General features: G+C 43.9%; 1 protein-coding gene across 1 annotated transcript; it reads right to left on the reverse strand.

The window, feature by feature from the left end:
• Nucleotides 1-2,232: 2,232 nt before the first annotated feature.
• LOC115198757 (leiomodin-2) lies at nt 2,233-7,979 on the reverse strand. The gene is made up of 4 exons (XM_029761004.1): nt 5,782-7,979; nt 4,790-5,509; nt 4,007-4,633; nt 2,233-2,610 (listed from the first exon to the last, which is right to left on the reverse strand). Exons 1-4 carry the CDS (start codon nt 6,058-6,060, stop codon nt 2,557-2,559), a joined length of 1,680 nt encoding a protein of 559 aa, XP_029616864.1. The 5' UTR covers nt 6,061-7,979; the 3' UTR covers nt 2,233-2,556.
• Nucleotides 7,980-12,186: the final 4,207 nt, after the last annotated feature.

A 12,186-nucleotide genomic window follows, 5' to 3' on the forward strand; every position in this document is an offset into this window, starting at 1 on the left:
AAATCTGAGTACATTGTTTGCTGGAGGCCTGTAGAAGCGTGATGGGAGGGTTGGACCAAGTAGGAAAAGACAGTATTAACAGCTGTTAACTTGGTTTCAGTGTGGCCTATGGCCCCATTTGTCTCTCAGTTCCCAGTACTCATCATGTTGGCTAAACCCACACGTGAAACTGCGAGGTCGGACTGCGTCCACATCACATAACTCTTGGATTATTTGTAGTGTGTATGTAATAGAGATTAAGCTGGAATGATTGGATAGAAGGATGGAAAGAGAGTGAATGATTTTTTTAGTTTTAAATTAATGAAAATACAGTTTGCCAGGCAGTGGGATTAGAAAAATAACTCCAATGAGCTTTCAGTAGACACTTTAAGTTATTTTACACCCTGTTATTGGCTGTGTTTACACAATCTGTATACATCTTTTTTTTCTGACTGTCCAAAGCCTCTGAAGTAGCATACAGATGCAGTGCTCATTTCCTGGCACTAGCTCGGTTTCCATCCAATTGGCGAGATTTTCATGCGAATATTCTAAAATCCGCGTAAACAATAATGACGAATGTTCCATCAAATAGACTTGTTCGCTGATAAAAATCATTGCGTGATGACATTGTGCACGCAAAATGTACTTTTTCGCGTAAATGTTTATGAACCGAATAATCTCTAGCCAACAGCTCGCAGATAGTGCGTGTAGACTCGTCTTCATTATGGATTATAGTTAAAAACGAGAATATTTGTAAAACGGAAGTCATGCATAAATAAATGATCATGTCACCAGAATAAGACCCTCGATTTTTATTGGAAAGGAGCATCAAGATCACCGTACGTGCACTTTCTCCACCCTGTGAATTGTATCCTTAATTATTTCATCTGTAGCCTATAACCTGCATGGTTTTGCAAATCGTAGTGGGAGGACCACACACCATATCATCGCGTGACTCCAAGTTTACCTCGATATGATGGTTATTATATCAATATTTTTGCGCATATAGGCTTTTCCACCACCATTTATTACAGAACAAATATCTGCATTTTATACAATTTTACCAAAACGTCATGTTTTGTGATCACCTGTTGATTTTTTTTACATGGTATGACTTTACTCTCACAAAAACTGTGGATGGAAACAAGTGTTCCTGGGTAGTTTTGTGGTAACGGCTGGTCATGTAATTAAACAAAAACACTTCCAAGGTCCAAACCATAGAGATCCTATTAAATGATTATAATTCCAAGGTCCAGACTGAGGATCCACATATGGATGTGGTTCATATCTGAACTCAAAATATCAGATTCCATGTTTTTTTTCCTTCTGTTTACACATTAGGGAAAGATCAGATATACAGTACCTGATGATAATACCTGATAATACCGAAAACTGTGAATATTGTTTCCCTCCAAGTCAGTTCTTTAGTAGAACTGAGGTAAACCGTGTTTTTGCGGAGTTTGATGTCCTTTCCAATTCCATGTGGGAAGCTAGGATGGTTAGTCAAGGACAGTTGTTGCTGCTGCCAAAAGCATTTCAGTGTTGTGTTTACTTTTAACAGATGTGGGGTGGATTTAGGACCATACCAGAGAACTCTTCCAAGACACACAAATGCACAGGGGAAGTATTGTGTTCCTCTGCTACATACACTGAGTATAAAAAACATTAAGAACACCTGCTCTTTCCATGACATAGACTGACCAGCTGAATCCAGGTGAAAGCTTTGATCCCTTATTGATGTCACTTGTTAAATCCACTTCCGTCAGTGTAGATGAAGGGAAGGAGAAAGGTTAAAGGTGGATTTTTGAGTCTTGAGACAATCGAGACGGCTTGTGTATGTGTGCCACTCAGAGGGTGAATGAGCAAGAGAAAAGATTTAAGTGCCTTTCAACGGGTTTTGGTAGTAGATGCCAGGCACAGTGGTTATGTGTCAAGAAATGCAACACTGCTGGGTTTTTCAAGCTCAACAGTTTCCTGTGTGGATCACGAATGGTCTACCACCCAAAGGACATCCAGCCAACTTGACACAACTGTGGGAAGCATTGGGGTCAACATGGGCCAGCATCCCTGTGGAACACTTTCGACCTTGTAGAGTCCATCCCAACGAATTGAGGCTGTTCTGAGGGCAAAGGGAGGTCCTCAGAACCTTTTATACAAAAGCCTTAGGACAGTAACTTTTGAACATTACATTTTGAAGAGAATCTTTTGGACAGTAACATGGTTTAAGCCGTAATAAAACACCATAAAACTTAATTGTGTTGTTACTTTTATCTTCATGTTCCTCACACACCAAATACAATATTTACAATTATACAAAAAAAGGTTACCTCAGTAAACAATTTAGACAACAATTTATACATTAATCATCACAAAAATTTAGACAACCAAATGCCCTTCTGCAAGGCATACACCGTAAATACATTTAAAATAACATGAATTTCAGATTTTTTTTCTCCAAAAGTACAGGTGCTATCACAGTGTTAATTTCCAGTATCCTCTCTGAGGAAATTCCAGTTCAATCTGAATGTATTGTTTATGTGCCCTGAGTAGTCTCAAGGTGTTCCCTGTGTCTTCAGATCAGCTAGTCTCTTCATCAGGGACAAAGACAAACTTCCTCTGTGGAACTTCCACCTGCAATTAAAAAAAAACCAACAACGATTTCTGTTAAATAAAACAGGATTTTTCTTATGCTAGTTTCCTCGAAAACAAAAGATTCCATTTTGTGATTCTGCGATTGCAACATTGTTTGCAAAATCAACAATTCCCTACATATTATGCAAGGGCTTGCAAATTTGATCAATCACCGCACTATTACCGCATAAAACTGTCCGATAACCACACTACAAAAAAGGGCTCACAAAAAATTCAACCAATCACCACACTTTTACAGCATAAAGTTAAGCCACATGTCAACAAATGTTTTCCCCGCCAGCGCATTTTCGCGATAAATTGTGCAAAACTCATCATAAAATGTCAGAAATGCAGTAGCAGTATCGAACATTTTTTGCCCACAAATATTACAAAAATTACTTTGCACTTTCCCTATTTACTCTTTGTTGTCAGAGTTCGTTCTGGCACTGTGAGGCCTCTCCCGTTTCCTTTATCGTAGCAGCCGTCCAACAGTCCTATTTATAACTCCAGTTAAGTGGCAGGCATTCACAGACTCTAGACCCTGAGGGCAACCAGGATTTGCCACAGTAACAACATAACAAGCAGTTACCACACATTAATGGGCCCACAGAAACATTAGAGACTAGACTACTCCCCTGCTCCTTTCTCCTTCTTTCTCTCAATCTCTTTCTTTTTATCCCCCTCTCTCCATATCTCTCTCTCCTCTGTCTCGCTCTCTCTCTCTCTCACACACACAGCCTGTGTTACTGACTTCAACCATGGCTTGTGTTGTGTTTGGCTTTGTTCAGACGTAACACAGCGCTTGACGATGGAAAGGTGTCATATGATCAGCGTCCATCGCATTATAACATGTCAACCACAGGAGATGACTCAGATAGCGATGTTCCTCTGTCACCTGTCTAAATCAGACTGACCTCGGAGGTATGTTTTCCGTTTGACTGGAAGAACGCACCCTAAGGTTCTCAAAGCACAACCTTATTTATCTTAGACTGTTTAGACCAGATTCTTTCTCTCAGACATTTTATATGAGTTCTCTTTGACATTTTCCATGATGACATAGTGTCTCAGTCTGCTGGCTATGTCACACAAAGAGACACTTTTCCAGATGGAAACATGTTAATTAGTTTCCAGGGCTATTAGGCCGGTGGTGAAGAATTGGAGCATATAGTGTCTGTCCAGGAATACCCAGCCCAGGATACAGCTGGAATAGACTCCACGTTGGTAAGGGCCAATTGTTTTTCCTAGCCATGGGACCAGACCACAAAAGAACTCTGGGCCCTAATGATGATGTATGAGACTATGAACACTCATAGGTGGTGTCTCACCAGCTGACCATCTTTAACCCTTAAACTCTTGTTAACTCTCATTGGCTGTGCACACACACACACAATCTCACCTTTCTGAGGGAGCGAACACTAGCGTTGCGGATGGAGTCCATGAGCTGGTCGTGTGAGGAGCGCAGTGGAGTGGATGGCCTACTGTACTCCTGTTCTCTGTTCTCTGCCACTGGCCGCAGAGCGTTCTTCAGCTCCTTCAAGATACTGTTGGTATCTTTCAAACCTTTCTTCCCCTTCTTCCCCTTCCCTTTCCCTTGTTTCTTAACGACCTCCTCGTGGAGCCTGATCACCTCCGCTATCTTCCTAGTCGGCTTCTTCTTCTCTGCCGGGGGCTGGCAGGGCAGTGGAGGGGGTGGGGGAGGAGGTGGAGGAGGAGGCGGCGGGGGAGCAGGAGGGGTCTGTTTCTTGGGGAGTTTGGGGGATTGCCAAGGAGACACCCGCGGGGAACCATAGGGCGAAGAACCCGGAGTGCCCTTCAACAGAGCGGTCGTACGGGGGTTAACGGCCCCCTCTGGCCCCGCCTGCTGGTTCTGTCTCTGCTCCTGCAGGCGTTTCTGTCTCTGACGGTCCATGTTACGGGTCAGGATGCCTGTCATGCTCATCCGGGGGCCTGGCAGGTGGAACTGGTAACCCAGCTTGATCAGGGTGTGGTTCTCCCTCAGAACCTTCACCATCTCCATCTCCACCTGACAGACAGACAGACAGACAGAAAGGGAGAGAGAAAGGGAGAGAGAAAGGGAGGGGGGGGGGGTTGGGATCGTGAGGTTGTGCTTTTACCATTGCCTGAAAATGTGTGTTGAGCAGCAGCATCAAGATTGAATACCAAGTCCAGACTGACTGACCTGTCCTCCACACATGTGTCTCTGGTTATGGAAGCGTAGCTCGGTCAGGGTGCTATTGCTAGGCAGAGCCTGGACCATGGCCAGAACCCCTTTCCCTGTCACATAGTTGGACTCAATGTTCAGGCTGATGATGGAGGTGTTTTCGCACAGCGTCTTGGCAATGGCCAGTGCAACGGGGTCGTCAGCATGCGTGTTGGCCAGGCTAAAGACACGCACGTGTGTGTTGGAGCGCAGTGCCTCAGCGAACTGGATTAGAGTGTCCTGTGAGATGTCCTCGATGTTGTTGAGGTTGATCTCTTTCAGCTCAGGGTCGTTATTAAGGACTCTTTCCAGGGCCTCGTCGACAACTATTGGGTTACCCTCGGTGTTGGGGTCAAGTGGAGGTGGGGGCGGGGTTTGTCTCATAGGCTCCACCCTTGGGGGTCTCAGGAGGCTAGGGGAGGAGCTGACAACTGACAGCGGTGATGGAGGACCAGAATCCTTTGGGGTCGCTGCTTTAGGCCTCTTCTCTTCTGGCTCCTCTTCATCCTCCTCTTCATCCTCCTCATCCTCTGTTTCAGCTTCCTCTTCCTCACTCTCCTCCTCTTCTTCTTCTTCCATCTCCTCTTCCTCTTCATAATCTTTATTTTCTTTCTTGTTCTCGTTATCCTTCTCCTCTGCTTCGCTGTTGCTTTCTGTCACGCATTCTTCCTCACTCTTTTCGGCATCATCATCGTCATCCTGTTTAGACATAAGGTGTAAATCTCTCATTAATCTGACTTAGACACATGGCCATGTTCTCTTTTAACTGTATTATGTCTAAAGTTAGACCTAAACGGGATGTAAGATTTGCATTTTTTTGTGTGAAGGTCCTAACTGGTTCTCCATTATACCAGAAAGTGATCATTATTGAATAATGAAGCTTCTTAATTGGTCAAACGTAATTTAAGGTTATCCATAAAGATCTGAGAGTAGCAAGCTAGCTGAGTTCAGACTCTCTCCTGATCACTGACCTGTTTGGGGCTGCTGGCTTCCCCTCTCTCATCCTCCAGTATCCTCTTGGTCTCCTTCTCCCAGTACTTCAACAGAGAGTCTCTACTGAAGGTGCCAGTGGGGGTCTTCTCCGTCTGGTCTCTCTGTCTCAGGCCGATGGGCACGTTGGCATCAGGGTCTATGTCTGCCAGCTCCATCTCCAGCTCTGCTAGCTCCTCTGGGCTGAGAGAAGCCAGTAGTTCATCCTCATCCACGTCCTCATACTTACTCAACTCCCGACGGTACCCAAAACTGTTCATTGCTGAAGAGGTTGACCTCTGGGCTGGACTCCAGGTAGATGGGGCTATGCGTGCCGTACGGGTCCGATTAGGGTGGGATCTTTCTGGGATAGGTTTCCGGTCAGAGTGGAGTCTTTCTGGAGATGTGGGTCCAGTCAAGTTCAGTCTCAGCCTGATCTGTTTGTCCTCTACTGCTTCAGTGAGAACAGTACCAGTGGTGTGTGTGCAAGGGGCCTAGCTGGGGTGTCTGTGTCGGTGGTGTGTGTGTTGAGTGTGTGTGTGAGTGTGTGTCCTGTTCTCCTCTCTTCTAATCTCTCCAGCTGCTGCAGAGGCCTTAAGAGAGGGATCAGTGGAGTGCAACAAAGCGTTGGACCATGATGCACAGTGCTTTTTTGGGAGGCGCTGCTCAGAGAGATAGACTAGAGCCACAAAAAGCATGTGAGCTCAGAGAGCAGAGCGGCCCTGGTCAGGCCTGTCAGCGGATCCCAGCAGCAGCCACATTGTTCGTGGCCAAAAAAAGCCCAACCGGACCCAAGAGAGACAGAGAGCGAGTCATGGGGGCACATAACAACAAGCAGAAACAACAGCGGCCAACATACAGAGACACATAGCAACATTAAACATCACACACAGAGAAACCCACAGACATAGAAAGACATTCAGACTCAGAGACACACAGAGACACACACCATGGCATAAACATTGTCTCAAATAGTACACTTTACCCTAGGCGGCTCTGTTCAAATGTAGTGCACTGCATAAGGAATAGGGTGTAATTTCAGATATGCCTCTAGTAAGGACCAGAGTGGTTGTTGATCTGATAGGCGACAGAGGTAGGCCATATTGAAATTGCCACTTTTCAAGTGTCTATCACCACTCAACATTGCTGTGTGACACCACTGGCCATCCCGTGGGATTAAGTACTAAAGATAACATGGTTTCTATGGTAACATGTTTCTATGGAGCAGACTACTATGGCAATAACGTGGAAGTAGAGCTGTATCTTTTAGTGGGCTTTCATTTAGTACAATGGTTCCTGAAATACTGGGAATAACAATAGACGTTGCGTCAGTGGGCTTATTTAAAAGAGGGTTATGTTATCATTTTAGGCTTGTCAGAGTAGAGTGGAGGAGCTTTTCTAAGAGCTGGCAGACAAGGCAGTGGGATGTTCTCTATCTCTCTCTGCTATACACTGCTGGCTTTGGGCTTTTAATCAGACCTCTTTGTACATCACCACTCTGTCTGACTGAATGAAAAATTGTATTTAGTTGGAGAACAAAAAAACGGTCTGTTTATCTATGGAGCTTTGTAGAAGCTCTTCCGTTCTGTCAGTCTAAATCTTCTAATGACCCCGAGTGATAATAGTCTGGCTAACACCTAACTCTCAAAGTCCTCCTGACTTCAAAGTCAGGAATGGCTCTTTGAAGTTGTGGGCACAATGCGTCGATAATGAAGGGGGCTGTGCTTTTACTGGTTGGTTCACCTCTGTGTCTTTCTCACTCAAACACCCATATGCACAGCCACACACAGGGCCAGAGCGCCGTCCCCCTCCCATTACAACGGTTGGATTTTCCAATCCAAACAAAGAGGTCTCAATCCCAGAGGGGAAAAAAACAACATTTGAGTGAACCAATCAAACCCGTCGCTCAATTTCTGAGCGAATACTGCATTAACAAACGGCCTCCTTTGCAGACTAGTGTCACAGCTCTCCCTGCTCTGGGTCACGTGGGTTGTGTCAGCCAGGCTAGGGTGATAACTCTCTTTGGGTCAAGGGCTTGTTGTTGTAGGTGGCTAATTTCAGATATTCAAAATAGGTTTGACGTGTGTAGATGCATGATGTGTGCATACTGTTTCAGGCAATGGGAAATGATGTGGAGCCTATGATACCTTTTCTGTACATCTATTTCTACCGTAAATTCCGGACTATAAGCCGCAACTTTTTTCCCAGGCTTTGAACCTCGCGGCTTAAACAATGACGTGGCTAATATATGGATTTTTCCCGCTTTCAAATTTTTTTTCTTAAAAAAAAAAAACACATTCTGTGACGTGCTCAGTTTTTTGGCGGCATGAAGCTTTCATTAGACCAATGAAATTGCCGAACGGGTTAAGGTCAAACAACTTTTTTGTTTACTGTTTAGATTAAATCGAGCGCTCTCAAACTTCCCATCATTCTGATTACGGTAGTCATTTTGTCACCCTCATCATGGCAAAGACACGGAGAAATGCATATTATGCAGCTTTCAAGTTGAAGGCGATTGATCTGGTTGTTGGAAAAGGAAATAGAGCTGCTGCACGGGAGCTTGGTCTTAATGAGTCGATGATAAGACGTTGGAAACAGCAGCGTGAGGAATTGACTCAGTGCAAAAAGACAACTAAAGCCTACTGCTAATTTTTTATTTTTTGTTACAAGCCGTGTTTCGTTAAAGCCTATTTATTTTTGTTACAAGCCGTGTTTCGTTAAGCCTGTGTAAAGTTAATTTGTTTCAATGTACCGGTAGGCACCTGCGGCTTATAGACATGTGCGGCTTATTTATGTTCAAAATAATATTTTTTTTTTAATTCAGCGGGTGCGGCTTATATTCAGGTGCGCTTAATAGTCCGGAAATTACGGTATGTACAGCAGAATTGTGTGTCCAATACATTTTTCCCTTGGGGATAATAAAGTTTATTGAATTGTGTAATGACACACAGAGAGGGGCTACTGTGAGTGAGGAGGATGGGCTTTAGGTCAACGTGGTGTCAGGGAAATTCATATTATTCCGTATGTAAGTCTGTGACACTCCATTTAGTGTGACGTGTTACGTAACATTAGGTTACAGACCCATTATGAATGGAATAGCGGTCGTACAAATCTTACAAATTAGAGGACGTATAGTGTCATCCCACTGGGCACACAATGTCATTTCAACGTGGATAATTGGGTAATATTTGGTTGAGACGTTGATCAATGAGATTACAATTTATATTCACCCAATCAAAAAGACAGCAAAAGTCTCCTGAGTGGTGCAGTGGTCTAAGGCGCTGCATTTCAGTGCTAGCTGTGCCACTAGAGATCCTGGTACGAGTCCAGGCTCTGTCGCAGCCGGCTGCGACCGGGAGACCCATGGGGCGACACACAATTGACCCAGCGTTGTCCGGGTTAGGGGAGGGTTTGGCCGACAGGGATGTTTTTATCCCATTGCCCTCTAGCGACACCTGTGGTCGGCAAGGCACAATGCATGCTTACACGGTTGCCAGGTGTATGGTGTTTCCCCCTGTTTCTTCTGGGTAAGCGGGCAATGTGTCAAGAAGCAGTTATAGCCCCAGACCCATTGATCGCTCTGTTTGGTACAGTTGATGGGAATAACCAGGAGGGGAAGGCTGTCTCTCTTTGTACTCTATTAGCCAAAAGGCTCATATTGCAATTTTGGAAATTGGAGACTGTACCTACCTTTGAAATCTGGTTACGGGATTTAGGGAATGTAATATATATGGAAAAGATTCGATACAATATCTCCAATAGAAGTCCAATGTTTTATCAAATATGGCAGCCGATACTGGATAAATGGTCTAGTCCCGCTTCATAACTGGGTTGATGATCTGCTTCTACTCTGTGCTGTACTCCACTCAATATTTATTTTTGGCTGAACTACACTGCTTGTAATGTCTATATGCTGTCTTCTTATACTGTACATGTACCACCTAATAGGATTTAGTTTTATTTTGTGTATGTGTGAGTTAAGTTTTGTTTTGTCCTCTAAATTGGCCATCCCATTCAACACTACAATGAATGTCAATGTTTGTATCGCTGTCTTTTTTTATTTCTTTTTTATTGGAAAATAATAAATTTAAAAAAGAATCAGTGCGGCTCGGCTGGGTTGTGTTTTGGAGGACGCGCGGCTCTCGACCTTCGCCTCTCCTGAGTCCTTACGGGAGTACGGCAGCGATGGGACAAGACTGTAACTACCAATTGGATACCACAAAATTTGGGAGACAAGAAAAAAGAAAAGAAAAAAAAAGACAGCCAAAAGTTAGTTTCCAATGTGTTACCACTACGCTTTCAACCGTATAAAAACAACCAAATTCCAATGGAAAAACAATGACTGATTTTTGGTTTGGTTGTCATCCAAATGTCTATTGCTTTAAACCATTTAAAAGAACAGCATAGTTCAAATGGGAATAGAATGTCAGATATTTTGTTGATTTATACAACATATTAATGTACTATCACTGTGCAACATCTAATAGCAGAACCAAATTACCTGGATTGCAGTTGAAATTACATTAAAAGTGCATGGTGCAAGTGATAAATGCCGCTCGAGATTCTGCACCGATTATTACAGCAATTTTGAAGATCTTCACAGTCCTGCGACAACCTATTCATGCTACTGTATCTTGAACACGCATGCTCTTTATGATTACGTAAGTAGACATTTATAGTAACAGTAACCTTAAAATGTGGCCATGGATGTGTTACTCATTTTAAGGTTGAATGTTGCATTAGTTTGTAAGATAGTCTTAACTTTAGGCTATTTATTGTATTAAAAGTAATATTGAATTGTGTTTGGTTTGCAACGCAACCAAATATCAACATTTGAAAGAGATGTTTCTGCTTGGATAGTTCCATCTGTAAAACTGAAACACTGTATCAAAATGGCGCCGGAGAAGAAGGCAGACATTTTACGTGCCCCCAACCGACTGTGTTTTAAGTTTGTTTATTTGCGTTGTTTGTAACTTATTTTTTTACTTATTTTGTTCATAATGTTGCTGCTACCATCTCTTATTTCCGAAAATAACTTCTGGACCTCAGGACTGCGATTACTCACCACGGACTGGCAGAATCCTTTTTTTTCTTTAACGAGTCTGATGAGCCCGACATGAACGATATACTGCTTTCGTGGGAACAGGCCCAGATCCCCGTGATTTGCATGAAGAGGAGGCAGGGAAAAAGGGGCCGGAGGGCGGGCTGCCTTCTGAGAATTCGTAGGCGATCGAATAAACCCCCACTTCCTTCCATTCTCCTAGCAAACGTGCAATCTTTGGACAATAAAACAGAGGACCTACGCGGAAGATTAAACTTCCGACGAGACATTCAAAACTGTAATGCTTCACGGAGTCATGGCTGAATGACGACACTATCAACGTACAGTTGGCCGGTTATACACTTCACCGGCAGGCTAGAACAGCGGCGTTTGGTAAGACAAGGGGCAGCGGACTATGTATTTTTGTAAATAACAGCTGGTGCACGATATCTAAGGAAGTCTCAAGCTATTTCTCGCCTGAGGTAGAGTATCTCATGATAAACTGCAGACCACACTGTCTACCAAGAGAGTTTTAATCTGTATTTTTCGTAGCTGTTTACATACCACCACAGTCAGAGGTTGGCACTAAGACAGCATTGAATGAGCTGTATTCCGCCATAAGCAAACAAGAAAACACTCACCCAGAGGTGACCTTTAAACAGGGCAAAATTCATAAGGCTGCAGGGCCAGACAGATTACCAGGACGTGCACTGCGAGCATGCGCTGACCAACTGGCAAGTGTTTTCACTGACATTTTCAACCTCTCCCTGTCTGAGTCTGTAATACCAACATGTTTCAAGCAGACCACCATAGTGCCTGTGCCCAAGAACACCAAGGTAACCTGCCTAAATGACTACCGAACTGTAGCACTCACGTCTGTAGCCATGAAGTGCTTTGAAAGGCTGGTCATGGCTCACATCAACACCATTATCCCAGAAACCCTAGACCCACTCCAATTTGCATACCACCCCAACAGATGCACAGATGATGCAATCTCTATTGCACTATACACTGCCCTTTCCCACCTGGACAAAAGGAACACCTATGTGAGAATGCTATTCATTGACTACAGCTCAGCTTTCAACACCATAGTGCCCTCAAAGCTCATCAATAAGCTAAGGACCCTGGGACTCAGCACCTCCCTCTGCAACTGAATCCTGAACTTCCTGACGGGCCGCCCCCAGGTGGTAAGGGTAGGTAACAACACATCCGCCATGCTGATCCTCAACACAGGGGCATTGCACCTGTTGTATTCGGCGCATGTGACTAATAACATTTGATTTGATTTGACTCTGGCCTTAATTCCAGTTTGTCTACAAATTAATAAGATACATTTTGGATTCACGTCTCCATCTCAACCAAAAAT

The sequence above is a fragment of the Salmo trutta genome, chromosome 8 (assembly GCF_901001165.1).
Source record: "Salmo trutta chromosome 8, fSalTru1.1, whole genome shotgun sequence".
Classification (NCBI taxonomy): domain Eukaryota; kingdom Metazoa; phylum Chordata; class Actinopteri; order Salmoniformes; family Salmonidae; genus Salmo; species Salmo trutta.